At 39.3% G+C, this 20,990-nt stretch overlaps 1 protein-coding gene across 1 annotated transcript; it reads left to right on the forward strand.

The window, feature by feature from the left end:
• The first annotated feature begins 5,734 nt into the window (after nucleotides 1–5,734).
• Nucleotides 5,735–20,230, forward strand: LOC108576646 (protein yellow-like). Its single transcript, XM_017939681.1, has 5 exons — nucleotides 5,735–5,948; nucleotides 16,739–16,878; nucleotides 17,593–17,922; nucleotides 18,002–18,251; nucleotides 19,120–20,230. Exons 1-5 carry the CDS (start codon nucleotides 5,735–5,737, stop codon nucleotides 20,058–20,060), a joined length of 1,875 nt encoding a protein of 624 aa, XP_017795170.1. The 3' UTR covers nucleotides 20,061–20,230.
• The last annotated feature ends 760 nt before the right edge of the window (nucleotides 20,231–20,990 follow it).

The raw sequence follows: 20,990 nt of genomic DNA on the forward strand, positions 1-20,990 counted from the left end.
GCTTTGCAACATTGTGCATTTTTCGGGAGCGATTCACGGCAACAAAGTTGCGAGCGCGATTTCTCATTTTGCAACATTGTGTCGCGCGCGCGATTCGCGAAGTATGTGGATTACGTTTACGTATTTACTTATTACTTATTATCATTTATTAGGTAAGCAAATATGCTCGAAATTATATCGTGTTTGGTATCATTTTAATCAGCAAAATGTGGCAAATATGTTGGTAAATATTTTATTCGATGACAAATCAGAAATAAGCAAGTTTGATTTTTGTGTTAAAGGTCTCAGCTTGTTCGTTTGTCCTCAACAAACTTTAATACAGAATAAAATTATGCATTGCGGCTGTAAACTTACTGAAAGGTGGGCGGGAAGTAATCCGACAAGAGAACGATTTTTAACGCATAGAGTGTCGCTAGATTAGAGAAATAAATAAAATTTGAGGAATTAGAAAACGGTATGGTTGAAAATCAGGATTGCCCTTCGAATTCTTTATGTGGTCGGTCGTGAGAAACATTCTTTCAACGATAGCAGCAATAAGACCAAAAAGAGAACAATACGCAAGTAAATAGAGAATTGATTATACCACCGGGTATATGAAAGTGTCACGCCTGGAACAGTGGACGGAGAGCGTAACAGAGGTTAAGACGGAGAAAAACGTAGACGGTCAAGTGGGGGGTTTGGACGTTCTAGCCCTGCCTTAGGCACGTCCCATGCGCGAAGCGAGGTTACTCTTATGTTGAACGATGTATAGACATTGTGCAATCTTCGTCGTAACAGTTCCCTTTGACAAAAAAAGCAAAGGAAAGAAAAGCGAGTTTAGAGTGTCGAAACTGTTCCAGTTCGTTAGAACGGACATAGCTTTTATGCAAATTATCAAGCACAGTGTGTCACTAAACGGGGACAAACGAAAATGGAGATTATAGCTGGCGATTATGTGAGTGGTCGAGTCGTGAGGATTATGATAGCGAGCTGTATATATAAGTGTCAGGTTCTCTAACTCGATTAGTATATGCTTACACGATTTGTGTATCGAGCGGTAATTTTTGTGAATTATCGTAAAGTGATTTTTTTAGGCTTTTCATTGTTTATGGTTGAGTTCAATCGGTGGATTTTCCACTTTCAATATTGCAACGAAGTGAAAAATAAAGGAGGTAAAGTGAAATCTTATGGATGTTTCGTATGGACGAGTTTGATCCGACGATTGTACACGATGTACAAATTATAAATATACACTGTTTTATAAGTGATTTGAATTATATTTTGAAATTCGCTTAATGCTGAATGCTTTAGTATAGAAAATTTATTCACTCTCGATACATTTCCATTTATTGCTAAAATTCTCTATTCTTAGAATACCACAGTTACAAGAAAAATACGTTTTCTGGTACACTTACCCAAAAAATGTGAATTTACAAAAATTTGCAAAGGAAGTGAAAGGAAAAAAAAAAGGAAAATTTAATTACTCCCTTTTCCTTAGAACTTAAAAATGAAGGTATGAATTAACCAGTGACAATACTAAGCCCACACTGTATCGGTAAAAAAAATGTATACTCTCCTTACGCAGAGTGTCCCGTAACATAACCTCAAAATTTTCGAATAACTTCTAAAAAGAGTAAAAGAGCGCCAATCTTGTTATTGCACTAATTACTGAAACTTGAGAGTCCCTAACAAAGCTTGAAACCAATTTCTTGTTCACCATAGATTACAAGATTCCAAAGAAAATATTTCTTCTTCAGTTCTCAATCATTTTTTAACGATTACTCAGATTTATTTCACATTCAACAACCTGTCCTTTCACACTTCTGAACGAGAGTGTACGTTAAGAACGAGAACGGAATAAACTGAGTATGGAACAGAAAAAATAGTTACGCGTTGCATGTTCCATGAGGTAACTGGCCAGAAACTAGGCGTAAACTGATTATTAACGATCAAATATCGCGGCAGATGCAAAGATAAACTTTTACGTAAAAAGGTAACGATCGAAGAAACAAAGCAGTGGATATAAACGAACCGCTGCTTTCTGCTTTCTCGATTCAATTTCTGCCCGGTCATCGGTTCCTCGGTGTCAGTCCAACAGATTAAGCAATGGCGGACAATTCTGTGCGTACGTCCTTCACTAAACACTGAACAGTCCTTTAAAAACCAAAATCTATACAAAAATACTAAAAAAATAACGACAATCTTAACAGTGAAATAAATAAAACAATCGTTTTTCTTAAGTTTCTCTATAAATGCAATAATTCTACGATAAAAGACTTAAGTAGCTTCGTGTTAAACACGGAAGTGGAAAGGAAGAATCGATAATTTCCTCGTGAAAAAAATCGAGGAGAATTGTGGAGAAAGTTGGGCTATTTTGCGTTCAGCTGGGTTTACGACTGCGAGGGTTGAACGGAAGTAAGTAAGATGAATTAGGTACGAGTTCTTCTTCGTTTATGAAGGTATACGAAACTGTGGCTTGGTCTGCGGAGGTATTCGCAGGATAGTATCGAATCGGTGAGAAGGAAGTGACTTAGCGAAACCGAAAGTGTTCTCCTGTGGAAAGCGACGTTCGTGCTAACTTGAAGCGGTCTCGCGTCATTTGCCGAGCGGACCAGTGGAACGAAGCAGATACGGTTTTCAGGTAATGTGGACCATTTCGTTTCTATGGATTTTCTGTCGGTTCGATGACCATGAGCTTGACTTTTCCGCAGTTGGAACGAATTGTTGATAATTTTCTGTAATGCTCGGTTTATTTTTTTGTTTAGTTGTGGGTGTAGCTTTTGTTACGTTAGGTTTCACTGAAAGCAGGATTGTTTTCGAATTTTTTATTATTTTAAATTTTTATTACCGACATTGTGGTTATTTTGAAATTTAATTGCCGACAATTTTCTGTAATATTCATTTATTTGTGGGTATGACATTTATTACGTTAGGTTTCACTGTAGGTCAGTTCAATTTTGAAGGGATATTGGAAAAAGCAGGATTGTTTTCGAATTTTTTATTATTTCAAAATTAATACCGTTAATTATTATAAAATTTGTAAGCGTGGTCACCGCTGAAACGTAATTTAAATGTAACGCACCGTCTTCAAATTTCGAAATTTGCGATATCTAACGTGAGAATTATAATTGTGGAATTAATGTAAAATTTAATTGTCGATAATTTCCTATGATATTCATTTATCTTCGGGTACAGTATTTATTGTATTACGTTTCACTATGCGTAAGTTCAATTTTGACAAAATATTAAAGAAAGCACTACTGTTTCCGAATTTCTTTATTATTATAAATAGATATTATAAAGTTTAATTTTTCATCACATTTCACTTTCAATTTCGAAAGAATATAAAGAAAGCAGGACTGCCGTTCGAATTTTCATTTGTTATATCGCTATTGTATAACAGTATCACTTGGATGGCCGAAAAAGGACACCATTGTGCAACTGTGCCCGAGGCCCAGGCGTGTTTAGGCTTCAAGATGGCTGTTTAGCTTTAAGAAACTCGAGTGTGCGTACGTGTGAATGCGAAGGGCGAAAGTACGCAGTTTTCCTTGGGAAAATCAGTCCCAAAGGAACAGTTCGAGAGGAAACTGACCCGCGAGGTGCGGTCAAAGTGTGTCCCGAGTGTGTGCGAGTATTGGGCCATCCCATAGGTTCGTACCAAACGCGAAAACTATTGCAATGAAAATCGAAGGAAATTCTACAGCGACGACATAGCGATCTCACCAAAAAAAGAGTAGAAAAAAAATTGAAGACCGAGAATGTGCTTGAAGGTTCCTTGGAAACGTTGATCTAAATCGTGAAATTCTAACTAACTCTGACTAACTCTGTCAAATTGAATTTATTAAGTTTTTTCTTATTTACGAAAAGCTAAATATGTGCTTCGATACTAAAATGAAAGAATTTCGAAAAGGGGAGTTAACCATTCTGGCTTCCAAGTGTCTCCTACGTCTACAATCTCTCTTCCCTAATTTTCTTAAAGTGTCGATTCTCCAATCAACCACCAAATCCATTACTAAATTATTTTCCCTCTTCTTCTCCTCTCTTAAGTTCTATTTTCCATTTCTAATCGCGCATTAAAGCCAGTAGAAAGCAGAATTCAGGAGGAAGAAAGCAAAAGAGAAGACATTAATAGTAAAAACTTGGAACAGCAGTTACGTTTCTCTGAACACTTTTTTCAAAGTTGAACATATGCATTGTGAAATTAGCGAAATAAAGCGAAGAGGGCACGTGCGTGGAAGACAGGGGAAAGTGTGATTAATAGTTTTTTTTTAATTTAGATACGTGAGTTTCCATTTTTCACCGTTTCCGTACTGATGCACGCAAGTATATGATCGGTAGGCTGGGCTTCCAGACGTATCATTGCCAAATGAATTACAAAACAGCCTCGATACTATTGGAAATTGCTCAAGAATTTTTAGAAATTTCGCAGTACACCGTGTCAGTTAACGTTGCAACGAATACACTTAAAATTGACGCAATTTGACAATCTGCTTCGTTTCTTTTAACGATAGAACAATGTGTTTTATGATTTCTGGGATGTTTGAGTATACTGTGTGCAGCACTTTGAAATTGAAATACTTAATCGTAATACGAATGCTACAGCGTACACTTGGGCGAAGGTGTTAGGTTTGGAAATGTATTCTTTGCGAATTTTGGGGACAATCAATGTTTTATTTAAAAGGAATGAAAGCAAATCGATAGTCAAAATAATATCCATTGTTAACGATGATCTTAATTTTGCCTTCTCTTGCCATCTTTTGCCATTTTTTCTCATTTTTCTCCATTTCTTGCCATTTTTTGCCATTTTTTGCTATCTTTTGCCATTTTTTCTCATTTCTCCCCATTTTTTGCCATCTTTTGCCATTTTTTCTCATTTTTCCCCATTTCTTGCCATTTTTTGCCATCTTTTGCCATCTTTTGCTATCTTTTACCATTTTTTGCTATCTTTTACCATTTTTTGCCATCTTTTGCCATTTTTTCTCATTCTTCCCCATTTTTTGCCATTTTTTGCCATCTTTTGCTATCTTTTACCATTTTTTCCCATCTTTTGCTATCTTTTACTACCTTCTGCCATCTTTTGCCATTTTTTGCTATCTTTTACCATTTTTTGCCATTCTTTCCCATTCTTCCCATTTTTCCGATATCTTCCAAACACCATCGCGACAAAACCTGAGCGACTCTACCTCAATTACACGCACCCAATCGAAAGGAATCAACCTCCACACCTAACAATCAAAAACAAAAAATCTAAAATCCGTCACTCCAACAAATTCGCTCGTTCCATTGCTAATTAAACAGACAATACGCGTAACTACCGCGAAACTTCCATTCGAGTTCACAGTAAACGTCTCTAACACGAGTGAATAGAAGAACCGTGCATTCCATTCGCTCTTCGAAACTGTCAAGCGAAGGATAAACATTTTCCCTCGGAATTTCGAAAGAACCTCCGCCGTGTTGCAACGATCGACGGAAGAAGAAAGCCTAGAAACTGAAAGCATTGAAAAATAAATGATATTCGAATCGAAGCGAATAAAATTCCTCTATTCTACACCGCGTCTCTTCGAACACAGATAAATATCACAGATGGGCAGCGGCGATCGTTACGAAATTCCGCCTTGAATGGCAGTATGCCGCGATTACGTTGCTATCCGCGTTTTTTCCTTTTTTTTTTTCCACCACACTTTCTTGAACTCGCCTCTTAATTGAGACGTACCTACAAGACTGTTCGCCTCTGTTTCGTTCCAGCAGAGATGTCATGATGAGGAGAAGGAGAAGTATCGACACGGAGACCGGAAGCTGGCAGAAGAATTCGTGGCCGTCGTCGATCTCGGTCCCGAAACAGTCGAACAGCTTCGTTTACTCGTCGCCCAGCCATTCTTTCGGTTACGATTGGGACAATTCCGTGGTGAAGTATGGGCATGACGATTTGGGACAGAAGCTCGGGAAGGAGCATGGTTCGTCTGGTGCGGGTAGGTTTTGAAATTGTTTTATCGCGCCGGAAAATTTCGCAAGAGTGAAATATGCGCTTATGTACACATGTCGCGTGAGAGTATATTTGGATGGAGTAAATAGCGGCGATTGCGGTGGAGCTGTGAGAGAAGAGAAATTGTCGAGAAGATGAGATAGGGACATTTGGTAGAAGGTGGATAGAGAAATGTAAGGATTTGATTATTTATTTATTCATTTTTTACCGTGGGTGTGGATTCGCTTGTGTGGAAGATAAGGTAGGCGGAGGGTAGATGAAATATTGGTAGTTGCAAGTGAGAAGAAGAAAAATTCAATTGAATCAGAATTGGCTAGTTTATTTGATAGGAAAAAGATATCGATAGTCGTTAATGGAAGGAAGACAGAAAAGAAGAAAAATTGAATTTAATCAGAATTGATTAATTCATTTGGTAGTAAATGGTATTGATGGTTATAAATGGAAAGAAGAGGAAAGGAAGAGAAATTGAATTGAATCAGGTAGAAAAAGAAGAATTGAATAGAGTCAGTTGTAAAAAAAGAAGAATTGAATAGAGTCAGTTGTAAAAAAAGAAGAATTGAATAGAATCAGGTGTAGGAAAACAAAAATTGAATAGAATCAGTTGTAATGAAAGAAGAATTGAATAGAATCAGGTGTGTAAAAAGACGAATTGAATGGAATCAGGTGTAGGAAAACAAAAATTGAATAGAATCAGGTGTGTAAAAAGAAGAATTGAATGGAATCAGGTATAGGAAAACAAAAATTGAATAGAATCAGGTGTGTAAAAAGACGAATTGAATGGAATCAGGTGTAGGAAAACAAAAATTGAATAGAATCAGGTGTGTAAAAAAAGACAAATTTAATAGAATCAACTGTAAAAGGAAAAATTGAATAGAATCATTTGTACAAAAAGAAAAATTTAACAGAATCAGTTGTAAAAAAAGAAGAATTGAATAGACTCAGTTGTGAAAAAAAAGAAGAATTGAATAGAATCAGTTGTGTAAAAGGAAGAATTGAATAGAATCAGGTGTAGAAAAACAAAAATTAAACAGAATCAGTTGTAAAAGAAGAAGAATTGAATAGAGTCAGTTGTAAAAAAAAAGAAGAATTGAATATAATCAGGTGTGTAAAAGGAAGAATTGAATAGAATCAGGTGTAGGAAAACAAAAATTGAATAGAATCAGGTGTGTAAAAGGAAGAATTGAATAGAATCAGGTGTGTAAAAAGACGAATTGAATGGAATCAGGTGTGTAAAAAGACGAATTGAATGGAATCAGGTGTAGGAAAACAAAAATTGAATAGAATCAGGTGTGTAAAAAAAGACAAATTTAATAGAATCAACTGTAAAAGGAAAAATTGAATAGAATCATTTGTACAAAAAGAAAAATTTAACAGAATCAGTTGTAAAAAAACAAAAATTGAATAGAATCAGGTAAAAAAGGAAAAATGAATAGATTAACAGAATCAGTTGCAAAAAGAAAAATTGAAAGAATCAATTCTAAAAAAGGAGAAATTAAGTAAAACCATAAGGCTAGCCAGCAATACTGACGCAGATGCAAATGAGGCAAACAATGGCGAAGTCTTAATATTCATAAACCGGTGAAAGTTAAATAGAGAAAAACACAGTAATGGAATATGAAATTAATCGAACGCGAGCTTCCTTCAACGTTACGCCGTGCGATGCTAAAATTTCCAAATAAAATTGTCCAACTAACGTCGAAACCCGCTAAAAGAATGCAAGAGCAACGTCAAGCTGGACTGCATACCATAATGTCGTAAAATTAAAACGAGTTTCGGTCCGGCAAAAACAATGGACAAGCGGTCGGTGTGTCCTCGTAAAAATAGTCTTACGACGTAAGGCAAATTACTTTCCGGAAAAACGCAGTGTACACGCGCGATTGTTCGAAAGTTTTCTTTTGCCGCCGCGCCGTTCGAACGGGGTAAAAGAAGTATGTATCGCAATTCAGAATTGCGCAACACGGATTTCCTCGCTTTCGCGTGTCGACCACGTGTGTTAGGCGAACGTGGACGAAACTCTATCAAGTTCAACGGAATTATCCGCTTGAGGGGGTTACATTCTCTTGGAAGGCTTGAAATAGGTTTATCTATGTTTGCGAATTTTTTTCGTAGTGAAAGTTGTATTTTTCAGCGAATAATTGAAGCGTAGGGGAAAATGGTGTTTCGTGCCTTCGAGCCTGCTGTTGCGAATGAGAATAATGGAAATTATCGGAAGTTGATAGGAGTTTAACACGTTAAGCGCAAAGCCTGTTTTGTCTTCCTTTCCGTTTAGCCCGCGATATCCGATTTCACCGATATGCTGGCGGCTGGAGGCCTGTGTAAGGTTGCGATAAGACTGCATGATTTTAATAATCTCGTTAAAATTTCTTTTCGGTAACAAGTAACATTTAGGTACATTCTTTTGTGATCTCGAAATTATTTAAAATTTATCAATAGAAGAATATAATTTGTTAAATTGTATATCGTCAGTCAGCAGTGACTCACGCGGCCTAAACGAAAAGTATAGTGTCAGTCACCGGGGACTGACGCGGTCCCAACGGAATGTACAGTGTCAGCCACCGGCGACTGACATGGAGCTTAACGTGTTAAGTTCTTTTTCGTGATTTTCAAATGTTTCGTCTATTTTTGTAGAAAATATCGACATGTTTGAGGTTTCCTTTTTGTGTAGAAAATCGTATTACAGTGAACTGAAGAGTGCAGAGGAAAGAACGGAGCTTCGTACTTCTCCACCTGTATTCTACAATTGTTATTAACATTTGATCACGGTAAAGAATAATTAAAATTTTCAAATATATCATCAATTCTCAGCGAAAAAAGAATCTACATTTCTGTTGAAAAGTGAACAGCAATAAATCATGCATTTGCACATCGACTAATCTGAAATTCAGCAAGCAACGAATAAAGAAAATCTCGATGTCCACGCAATGCCTGGAACGCGTACGCTTTCGTGCCGATCATTAAAAGCAAGTGTGAAATGCTTTTGCCTTGAATGGAAGCCAATCTTCGCGGAATCTCAATCTCCTCCGCGTTCAATTTATCTCTGTCTTCGTTGTCCCTCTTTCACCTATACCTCTTCCACGTCCTCTTCTTTCCTCCGTATCCTCCTGCCTCTAGAGACGGTATACTAAACGTTGATCGAAGAAGAAACTTAGCAGTTCTCACGAGATTAATGCTGGCGTAACGATGCACCGATGCATTCGGCCGTACGGATTCCCCGTTTCGTAACGTCGCGATTGCTCAAAACTCGCTCTAAATATCGAGCATCGGCGCGAGTAGCGAATTCTGCTCGATCTCGGATACCGTGAAAACACTGTTAAGATAGAAGGAGAACGATGTTTCTGGTAATTGGCGGCGTTGCTCAATCGGCAAACACGCGGGAAACATGATTTACGACGCGAGAACACGGTAGTAATATCGTTCGTTTAATTAAATCGCTCTGCTAGTTAACGTATCAATTAGGAGTTATGGTAGCTTACGAGGGAACTTTGGTACTCTGAAAATTCTGGGTTTATTGAAATTTTCTAGGTTTTTAGGAGATCTAAACAGACAATTTTTCTTCTTTGCTAGTTTTTGGGTCTTCAGGATCGTCGTTGATGCAAAATTTCACTTGAATTTCACTGGAATTTTAAATTTTGAGTTTCTTCAAACTTTGTAGAGTTGGATGAGACCTCAATAGACAATTTTTCTTCTTTGCTACTTTTTGGTTCTTCAGGATCGTGGTTGATACAAAATTTCACTTGAATTCCGAGTTTCTTGAAACTTTGTAGGATTGTAAGAGATCTAAAGAGGCAATTTTTCTTCTTTGCTAGTTTTTGGGTCTTCAGGATCGTCGTTGATAAGAAATTTCCCTTGAATTTCACTGAAATGTTAAATTCCGAGTTTCTTCAAGTTTTGATGGGTTGTAGGAGACTTCAACAGACAATTTTTCTTCTTTGCTACTTTTTGGTTCTTCAGGATCGTCGTTGATAGGAAATTTCACATGAATTTCACTGGAATTTGAAACTTTGCAGAGTTGTAGGAGACCTCAATAAGCAATTTTTCTTCTTTGCTACTTTTTGGTTCTTCAGGATCGTCGTTGGTACAAAATTTCACTTGAATTTCAAATTCCAAGTTTCTTGAAATTTTTGCAGAGTGGCTTAAATTCCGAGTGTCTTGAAACTTTGTAGGATTGTAAAAGATCTAAAGAGGCAATTTTTCTTCTTTGCTAGTTTTTGGGTCTTCAGGATCGTGGTTGACACAAAATTTCACTTGAATTTCACTTGAATTTCAAATTCCGAGTTTCTTCAAGTTTTGATGGGTTGTAGGAGACCTCAATAGACAATTTTTCTTCTTTGCTACTTTTTCGTTCTTCAGGATCGTCGTTGTTAGGAAATTTCACTTGAACATGACTACTTCGCTTAGCAAACTATTATACAAGAAATTATTAAACTATTGCCATTGGAGAGTTACTGTGCGCTAATCGGAAAATAGGAAATACAAATGAGATAATGGGAAAAACCGAATGGATAATTTCCGTTAATGATTTCTTCAAGGTTTACGACAGTCGAGAATTAAAAAATTCTTGAGACGATAGCTATAGTAAAAATTCACATTTACATCTTCATTTCCTTCTAAGGATCCTGTTTTTAAAGATTTCTAGAGATTCATCGCTATCACACTTATATTCCTAATATCAAAACTTATCTACTTTCTTGCCTAACACTCTCTCTATCGCTAAAATACACCCAAAACACACTCTTCGAACACCAAAATCTTGAAACAGAATAACTTTAATCTAGCTTCAATTAAAATACCACGATCCATAGTTCCTCCATAACCCACGAATTTCCCCCTGAAACACATCTCAGCCACACATTTCCATCGATATTCAATCCCCAGCCAATTAACTACATACCCAGAAGCACCAAAATGTCACAACCGTCAAAGATCACATTCGACCATGCTCCTCGAGGAGCCTGCATACCTCAGCCACCAGCCATTTCGAAACAGAATCTCTTCAGCTACTTCCACCGAAGCATACTCCACTCAGAATTGCTTCGATTACCCGCCCAACTCCAATATTCACGTCCAACATAGTCCAAGTAGCAAACTACACCTTTTTCCTGAATTTCACGTGCACGAAACGAGCTCCCATGAACTCGCCGCCAATGACCTATAGAAGAGTTGTCTCGCAAGACGAACGAGAGGGAAAATCTTCTTCGAGAGAAGGGATTCGCCATTCTCTCCTTTCGTAGTACACCTAGACACACTTATGACCCGGATAGTGAATACGGCAGTCGGGTAACATCCACGCTCTCATCCCGGCTGAACGTCTTCATTTAGCCGTCATCTGTCGCGTGCTTCTCGTGATCCTCGCGAGTTCCGTTGAAGAAACCGAACAGATTCGATTATCCACCGTGAAACTGGGAAAGAATTCTTCTTCTTGTCGCGTCGAGTGTGCCTGCTGGAAGGTTTAAGAGTCAGTGGGTCACCTTGAGGAACGCTCTTCGTACTCCGGAGGAATCTTTCAGGTACTTTGAGTATGGAAGCGATGGAAAGTACGGTGGTATCGAATTTTTTTGCAAATTTTTCAGTTCTTTGGTTTTGTGCTTTGAATGGAACGTCGTTGAAGTTTAACAGGTATTCATTTATTTGTCGCGTGTTGCATCGTTAATTCACTTTCACCGTGAGACGTCGAACGTGCGATTGGTTGAAGATCCTGGTGCACGAGGGTGAGTAATTAGCTTTGACGATTGCGAGGTGTGTTTTATTGTTAGATACTGACGTGTTCTGCGAAGCTTCTCGATTCTGATCGAAGGATCGGAGGAGTTTATCCGGAGGTGATACCGAGATGTAATTTACCGTTTCGATTATCTGTTCGTGTCGATTCAATTAGAGGTAGAGAGGGAGAATTGGACGAGTATGGTAGGTTGCTTTTCGAGATAATTGTGTAGGTATAGTGGGTTGTACACGGTCGCTTTTCACGAAAATTCTATAGGTACGCTGCCGGCCAAATGTTTCGAATCACCTCCCACTTTTCGTCGATATTAAATCTGCTGCTAATTTTTTATAGATTTCAAGTTTATCTCAATTCTAGATTTATCAATTGATTCGAACGATAAAAAATTCTCAAAGTCGCTGACTTTTTTCTGCAAATTTTTATGCAAATTGCAATGCTCGGTGATTCCAAGCTTTTGTAGGCTTGTAGGTTACTTTTCACGAGATTTGCATGTGTATAGTAGGTAGCTTTTCACGAAAATTCTCTGGTATAGTAGATCACTTTTCGAGAGAATTGGATAGGTATAAGTAGCAGGTTACTTTTGACGAGATTTGCGTGTGCATAGTAAGTCGCTTTTCACCAAAATTCTATAGATATAGTAGATCGTTTTTCATGAAAATTCTATAAGTAAGTAGATTACTTTTCGAGAGAATTGGATAGGTATAGTAGATTGCTTTGGAAAGAATTGTGTATGCATAGTAGGTTACTTTTCACGAGATTTGCGTGTGTATAGTAGGTAGCTTTTCACGAAAATTCTCTGGTATAGTAGATCACCTTTCGAGAGAATTGGATAGGTATAGGTAGCAGGTCGTTTTTCACGAGATTTTCATGGGTATAGTAGGTCGCTTTTCACGAAAATTCTGTAGGCAGAGTAAGTCACTTATCGCGAGAATTGTGTGTATATGTATAGTAGGTTGCTTTTCAAGAGATTTGCATATGTATAGTAAGTCGCTTTTCACCAAAATTCTATAGATATAGTAGATCGTTTTTCACGAAAATTCTATAAGTAAGTAGATTACTTTTCGAGAGAATTGAATAGGTATAGTAGATTGCTTTTGGAAAGAATTGTGTATGCATAGTAGGTTACTTTTCACGAGATTTGCATGTGTGTAGTAGGTAGCTTTTCACGAAAATTCTCTGGTATAGTAGATCACTTTTCGAGAGAATTGGATAGGTATAGGTAGCAGGTTACTTTTGACGAGATTTGCGTGTGCATAGTAAGTCGCTTTTCACGAAAATTCTGTAGGTATAGTAGATCGTTTTTCACGAAAATTCTATAAGTAAATAGATTACTTTTCGAGAGAATTGAATAGGTATAGTAGATTGCTTTTGGAAAGAATTGTGTATGCATAGTAGGTTACTTTTCACGAGATTTGCATGTGTATAGTAGGTAGCTTTTCACGAAAATTCTCTGGTATAGTAGATCACCTTTCGAGAGAATTAGATAGGTATAGGTAGCAGGTCGTTTTTCACGAGATTTGCGTGTGCATAGTAGGTCGCTTTTCACGAAAATTCTGTAGGTATAGTAGATCGTTTTTCACGAAAATTCTATAAGTAAATAGATTACTTTTCGAGACAATTGGATAGGTATAGGTAGTAGGTTACTTTTCACGAGATTTTCATGGGTATAGTAGGTCACTTTTCACGAAAATTCTGTAGGTAGAGTAAGCCACTTGTCGCGAGAATTGTATGTATACGTATAGTAGGTTGCTTTTCACGAGATTTGCATATGTATAGTAGGTCGCTTTTCACGAAAATCCACTGGTATAGTAGATCACTTTTCGCGAGAATTGGATAGGTATAGTAAATAGCATTTTGAGAGAATATTGTATAGTAGGCCACTTTTTCAGGAAATTGTATACGTATAGTAGGTCGCTTTTTAGGAGAATTGTAGCGTAGTAGGTCGTTTTTTGAGAAAATTGCACGTGTACAATAGGTTGCTTTCTTTGAGAAAATAGTATACGTATAGTTTTTCGCAAGAATTGTACTTGTATACTAGGTTTTTTTCGATAAAATTCTACAGGCACACTAGGTTATCTTTCGAAAGAGAATTGCACAAGTATAGTAGATCGGTTTTCACGATTTTCTCAGGCGAAAGTGCACGCACAGAACGACAATCGTCACCTTGAAAGTGGTTAAACCGCAAAATCATCCGACGTATACGAGAGTGCACGCTTTCCTTTGAAATTCACCGTCTTCCTGGCTGAACGTGCTCGCTTGAATTGCAGGTTATCTTCTTAACTGTGACGCAACCTCTGTATACGTGTACATGTATAATACCCCACAATTAACACCTAATTTAACTTTCATCAATTTGCACATATTAGAAATAACTCCGTTTAGAGTTCAACGAACCTTTCTCCATTCGTCTAATCTAATAATGAAATAATAGAATCCTGCAATAACCGAAAATTAAACGTTTCACCTAATTTACCATCTCCGCTAGAATGATTCTTCGATTTGTACAACAGAGGAAAGTTTCGAAGACAAGTAGATATCGAGACGAAAGGTGAAGTGTTTGTTCGCTTCGAATAAACGTTCCGATCGGGATCCGGCTACAAAGAGACACTGTACCAGCCATAAACTCGAGCAAGTAAGAGCACGGTGGCGTGGCTCGGTATCGATAGGAAAGTAACGATAATTGTAGAAGCTTGTCACGATATCGCCCAAGCATGGTGCACGTTCGAACTGGCGTTCTCTCCGGTCGGTGACTTTCGTGAAGCCATTTTAATTAAAAAACCACCGTTATGCTTGTTTTATCGTGAATCGAACGACTACGCTGTCAGCGTGCTCTTTGTTAAATGTCAGATAAACATTCTCTGCAGTGTTCGGACGAGGAAAGTCACGTTGCACCGTTTTCAACTATTTAGAAGAGCAATTTCATCTGTTTATTTATATTTTTCATAATAAACGTTCGTAGATTCGTAGAATCGTTTTAAAGACAGTTTTATATTTGCCCATTTTTTGTCAATATTAATGTAAGGAGAATCGATGAATTGTAAGAGTAAAGAATTACAGGCGCTTAAAATGACGGATATTAAAACAACGTTGGTTCGCTCGTCGATGGCTATGTACTGTATTCTGTGGGCCGCTGCCCTTTTTCCCGTTTTTATACGCTTCTTCGGCCGTTAGGGCCCTGCAAGCCGTGGGGTGGGGGTGCAGCCTGCGCTGCTCCTTGTCTAGGGCCTCCTGCGGTCGTTCTTACAGAATTGACGCGTATTCGATAGAAATTACTTTGTTTGCTATCGTGCGGATTGACTTGTTTAGAACGTCACCGTTCGACTGTCTAACCAAGACAGTACCAGTGGCCGTAGCCGTGCATGTCTACTGGTTCCCGTTCGATCACCGAAGTCAAGATGCACTAGGCGGCGTTCCGTAAGAAGATGGGTGACCGCTCCACATATCCGTCTTTGGAAGCCGTGCTGCTGGTTTTATCGGGCTGAAATTTCACACAGACGTTAGTTCCATCCTTATTAACGTCTAGAAATTGTAAAAGTCCAACAGCAAAAATCCTTACCGCCAAGTTTGGGGTTCAAGCATGGTCGGGCGTCCTTGCTCATTCTCCGGCTTGTTCTTCGGTTGGTGGTTTCGATGGAAAGTAGAAACCTGGTCTGATATGGGAATAAGCTGAGGCACCCTGAGTCCTTCTAAGGACGACCCACACTAGTTGTCTAACCAAGACTACCGTAGGGGGGTGTTTTCGAACACCTGGGGTCTAGCGAACCTCCGGCATCCTGAGCTTCGAACGCACGCACGCTGCGGCCAGGCCTGAACGAAGTTCCAAAATAAGGGGTGGAAGGCCTTCTTGCGGAACGGGGTACCGGACTGCTTGGTACGCGGCACTGGCAAGGGGCGGATGCCTCTCTCCGCTGGAATTAGCGACCTCACCACCCTGAGCTTAGGCATCCCGGTGAGCGCAATCGTGAGGGTGTGCTGCGTGAACCGGCTACTCTTTAGGAGTGCCAAAAAAGGACCTTCTCCTCTCCTTCTCCCCAACATCTCCTCGTCCATCTTAACCATTACCTTCCTTACGATCCTTCGCCTGTAACAGGGTCAGAGCGCAGTACTTGCGTGTACTGGTGAGTCCGCCTTCCCGTAGTTCCCCGTAGATGCGGTGGCAGTCGACGTCGGGGTATTTGCTCGGTTTGACTGGCAACGTAACGAAAGGGCTCATCCGCTGAAAACGCACAGCGGCGTGGCTGGATTTTTCCATCGCCCGTCTCGGGGCTGTGTCTAGCTGGTGCGTAGATACTTAATGCTTGATAGAGTAATAGGCACCGCCTCGGAACTCTGAGACCTCATTAGGGCGGCAACACTCACTGTCTAACCAAGACTGGAAAGCCCCTTTTTCCGCCGTTGCCGATTGCGCGTCACCAAGGGCCTCGAGGGTTGGTTGCCGATGCTCGTGGCGTCATAGTCCTCGGGCCCGATATCGCCTACTCCTATTACTGTAGACATCCGGGCCGGCCGCCCGGATGCCCGTCTTGATGGCGCCTTCGAATTCTCTTACATTAGTGATCGTCATTCTAGAATGGTTATGTGGGCGACGGGAGAATAAATGTACGCGTGGTCGCGCTTGAAATCCTTTATTCAGAAAAGCCAGGCGAAATGTCTCGTGTCGCTCGAGTCACTTTTCGCCGTTGACTGCCCTTCGCGTCGTCGGTCGGGATTTTGGCTGCCATCGGTATCCACGCCGACGAGTGACACGTCCGTTGCGTGACATTTCGTTTATGTTGTATAACAATGTGGCTCCGTGCGCGCTGTAAGGACCGCCACAGTTATAAAGCGAGAATAATCGACTGTCGATCTCAAGTCTTACCAATTAAAAGATCAAGATCTGTTGCTTCCTACGAGAGTATTATTCAATACTTGTTGCATAACGATTATCAAATGTGACGTCGCTCGAAGCGAAATGGTTACGCGCGATCTCGACAACCGGGTCAACGTGAACTTCGTTGGGAAATCGGTTAAAGGAAGGTCGTCGTTTGCCGCACACGCATTGGAATCTCCTTTCTTTTCAGGTATGGCGAACGTGGTACCGTGGTTGCTGTCCATGTGCCTTCTCGGCCTCCAGGGGATCGCGGTCCAGCCTGGAAGAGTTGCGCTTTCACGCGATCTTGAAACGAACGGACAGAGGAGCGTGACTTCGGGCTTTCGCTCGGTACCGATCCTTTCCTATTTATGTAATTTAGTGCTGGAGAATTGAGATCCGTCGAGGGAAATTTGGAGTTTTATTTAGGAACGGAGATACTCCAGTTGGAATCTTGACCAAAGTATATGTCTGGATAATCTCGAATTTGGGGTGTCGAGGATTTTGGAAATTTCTGCGACTTTCGTTCGCGTAATTCAATGTTAGAGAAGTAAGATCCTCCGAAGAAAATTCGCTATTTTAATTAGGAACAGAGATCCTCCAATTCGAATTTTTTCCAAATTATGCTACATCTGAATAATCTTATATTTAGACTATTGAGGATTTTGAAAATTTCTGTGATTTTCAGTAGTGAGAATGATCTCAGAGATTCTCCACTTTGAATTTTTCCTAAATTATGCTATGTCTGAATAATCTCACATATGGACTGTCGAGGATTTCAGAAATTTCTGTGATTTTCAGTAGTGATAATGATCTGAAGAATTCTCAAGTTTGAAATTTTCCTAAATTATGCTATATTCGAATAATCTCATATTTAGACTATCGAGGATTCTAAAAATTTCTGTGACTTTCAGTAGTGAGAACGACCTCAGAGATTCTCCACTTTTAATTTTTCCTAAATTATGCTATATCTGAATAGTCCCATATCTAAACTATCGAGGATTTTGAAAATTTCTGTGATTTTCAGTAGTGAGAACGATCTCGTTGAACACTTAAACATCTTAGTCTTTAAGGAATTACAAGACCCTGATATCCGGCCACGACGAGCTTCCCGGTCACATAAACTGTAACTCGCCTAAGCTCGAGGAGAACGCAGTAGACAAATTAGCTACGACACCAGAATACAATAATCATCTCTACGGCTCGACCCCAGACACGAGTGACTACTTTTCACAATCCTTCGAAAGAAAGCTTCCCTCGAAATCACCAGAGAGGAACTTTAACGTACTTCAAACAGATCCTCATTCTATAAACCAATTAGAAATCCACGGATTCAACTACGATCCTGGTCGTGATCACGTCGAAGATGACTACGTTGGACCTGCTATGGAATTGGTAAGTTTTTCAAAAAGTTACACAATCGAAACTTCAATTTTTCTAATAACTTAAATATCGTGGATCGTGATTTGACCAGGTTTACGCATGGTCCGCCATTGATTACACATACGACAGTATAGAAGCCAGGGATTCAGCTATATTCAACGGTGATTTTGTAGCAGAGAATAATTTACCTCTTGGTCTAGAGATTTGGAAAGATAAGGTTTTCATTACGCTGCCAAAATGGAAAGACGGCGTTCCAGCGACTTTAGCCACTGTACCAAAGAACTCGAAGACGAAGAGCCCTAAACTTAGGCCTTATCCTGATTGGAGCTGGCATCAACCAGGTTAGTAGCATAATTTTTTGCATGCACAGCACTCGAGTTTGTACGAACGCTGTAGATTCTACGTTTTACCGCTAGATGGCAGACTAACGTTAACCTTTCTCGCTAGTCCTCGCCAAGGACCAATAACGATTGTCATCTTGAATATCTCCTGAATTACGAAAGTAAGAGAAAAATTTTTCCAATGAAAGTTGTTTGCTACGAAAGGGACCATCCTATGGTCCTAATGATTTTTTTTTACAAAGGCCATACCTATTTTTTTTATTTATTCGCTGATAGGATAAATATGAAGACATGTAACACGTCAATCAGAGTCATGGAAGATTAATTACACTGGTACTGCTGACTCAATTGTTACTTTAACGACGTCAGAACTTAACGAGGCACGTGTGTCTTTGTGACCTTGACTGACCTTGTGTTATAAGCCTTTGTGCTCTTCTTAAAAGCTGCTATTAGCAAATAATTCATATCTCTTGAAAAACTTCGTCCACAAAAGAATTCTTTTCTCCGAGCTCGCTATATTTCTTCCACCGACTATACCAACGAGTCTAAACACTAAGAGACCCACGATGAAACGAATTTTTCTTTTCATTTCTTCCTTCCTGCCTCTGTGATCTTCACTGATCTTGTTTTACAGGTCTTCGTGTTCCTCTTATGGTCTGCTATTAGCAAATTAATAAAAAACTACAATATGTCGTTAAAAAAATAGAGAGGATATCCGAATCTCTTCAGAAACTCCACTTTTAAAAAATCTCTTTCACAGAGCTCGCTACATTTCTACTAAAAGGCGCAAAACGAAACTCATCTTTCTCTCTCTTCGTTTCTTCCTCCGAAAACAATTTCCCTCGCTAATCCACATTTTCATCCCCAGGAAACTGCGACGGCCTTACTTCCGTATTCAGAGTCCAAGTGGACGACTGCGATCGTCTCTGGGTCCTCGACTCAGGCAAAGTCGACGTGGTAAAAGGCGGCAAAACCGCCTGTCCCCCGGCAATCTTCATCTTCGATCTCAACACGAACACCCTAATAAGAAAGTACACCATCCCCGAGGATCAAGTGAAAGAAGACAGTCTCTACTCCAACATCGTCGTAGACGTCAGACACGAAGATTGCAACTCGGCCGTAGCATACGCCTCCGATGTATTTCGCTACGGACTACTAGTCTACGATTTCTTCAAAGACACCTCCTTCAGAGTCCAACACCATCTCTTCTATCCGGACCCTTTAGCCTCTAAATACGAGCTTCACGGTTTGAAATTTCAGTGGACAGACGGAATCTTCGGAATTGCCCTAAGTCCCTTGGACGTTCACGACGACAGAACTCTCTTCTTTCATCCGATGTCCAGTTTCCGTGAATTCGCCGTTTCCACGTCGATTCTGAGAGACAAACGGACAGCTGAAGAGAATACAGATTACTTCATGCCGATTGGGAGACCTAGAGCCAAGGATTACGGTCATTCTTCGGGATCCGTGGTCGATAAGAACGGAGTTATGTTCTTCAATATGGCTACCAGAGATTCGGTCTGGTGTTGGGATACCAGGAAAGAGTACATACCGCAGAATCTCGGAGTTGTAGGGACTAGTAATTTGTCGTTGGTCTTTCCTAACGACATCAAGGTGGACCACGAGAACGATCAGAACGTCTGGGTGATTTCTAATAGGTTGGCTATGTATCTGTACGGTAGCACGGATAGCAGCAAGATTAACTACAGGGTGTTCAAGGCTAATGCTAGGGAGGCTGTCAAAGATACGGTCTGTGATCCTAATTACGTGGTGCCTGGGTTGGAGCATGGTTACGACGATACTTGTTGAGGAAGCAGGCGGTTGTTAAGTTTTAGGGGACGCGTGGTGGAATTTTAGTCGAAATGAAAATTGATATTTGGAGAGCTCAGGGGAAAATGATTGTGGTTTGGAATTAAGGTGGAATTGGAATTTTTGCGCTGCGTGTTGGAGATTGGGGAAGGCAGCAAATTTAGTATAAGAGGAAGAAATGGAAGCGGTGTGGAAAAATTGAGGATTGTGGAATTGAAGAATCCTGGAAATGAAAATTGAAGATTCCTGGAAATGAAAATTGAAGAATCCTGGAAATGAAAATTTAAGAATTCCGAAAATGAAAATTCAGGAATTCTGGAAATGAATATTAAAGAATTCTGGAAATGAAAATTGAGAAATCCTGGAAATGAAAATTAGAAAATCCTGGAAATGAAAATTGAAGAATCCTGGAAATGAAAATTTAAGAATTCTGAAAATGAAAATTCAGGAATTCTGGAAATGAATATTAAAGAATTCTGGAAATGAAAATTGGGAAATCCTGGAAATGAAAATTAGAAAATCCTGGAAATGAAAATTGAAGAATTTTGGAAATGAAAATTAAGGAATCCTGGAAATGAAAATTGAAGAATTCTGGAAATGAAAATTAAGGAATCCTGGAAATAAAAATTAAAGTATCCTGGAAATAAAAATTGAAGGATCGTGAAAATAAAAATTGAAGAATCTTGAGTTTAGGGAAGAAATATCACATTTCTTAAATGGAAGGATAATAAGAATCCACCTAAATAATTTTCAGGGATACAATCATTACACAATTAACTAATCACAGCTACAATTTTGCCTTCCTAAAATTTATAAATGCATTTTTCAAGAAAAATGTAACAATAGAAAGAGGAGAATAGTATATTTCGAGTGGAATTCCCAGACTTTGTCTTCCAAATACAGAAAATTACACTTTTTGCAACTACAATC

Source organism: Habropoda laboriosa, unplaced genomic scaffold, assembly GCF_001263275.1.
Source record: "Habropoda laboriosa isolate 0110345459 unplaced genomic scaffold, ASM126327v1 scaffold462, whole genome shotgun sequence".
Classification (NCBI taxonomy): domain Eukaryota; kingdom Metazoa; phylum Arthropoda; class Insecta; order Hymenoptera; family Apidae; genus Habropoda; species Habropoda laboriosa.

Excerpts from the sequence above, each read along its gene's own strand:
- LOC108576646 (XM_017939681.1), top strand. The coding sequence starts at position 5,735 with ATGATGAGGAGAAGGAGAAGTATCGACACGGAGACCGGAAGCTGGCAG. Across the intron at positions 5,949-16,738 it reads GCATGGTTCGTCTGGTGCGG|GTATGGCGAACGTGGTACCG; the intron begins GTAGGTTTTGAA and ends CTTTCTTTTCAG. Across the intron at positions 18,252-19,119 it reads TTGGAGCTGGCATCAACCAG|GAAACTGCGACGGCCTTACT; the intron begins GTTAGTAGCATA and ends TTTCATCCCCAG.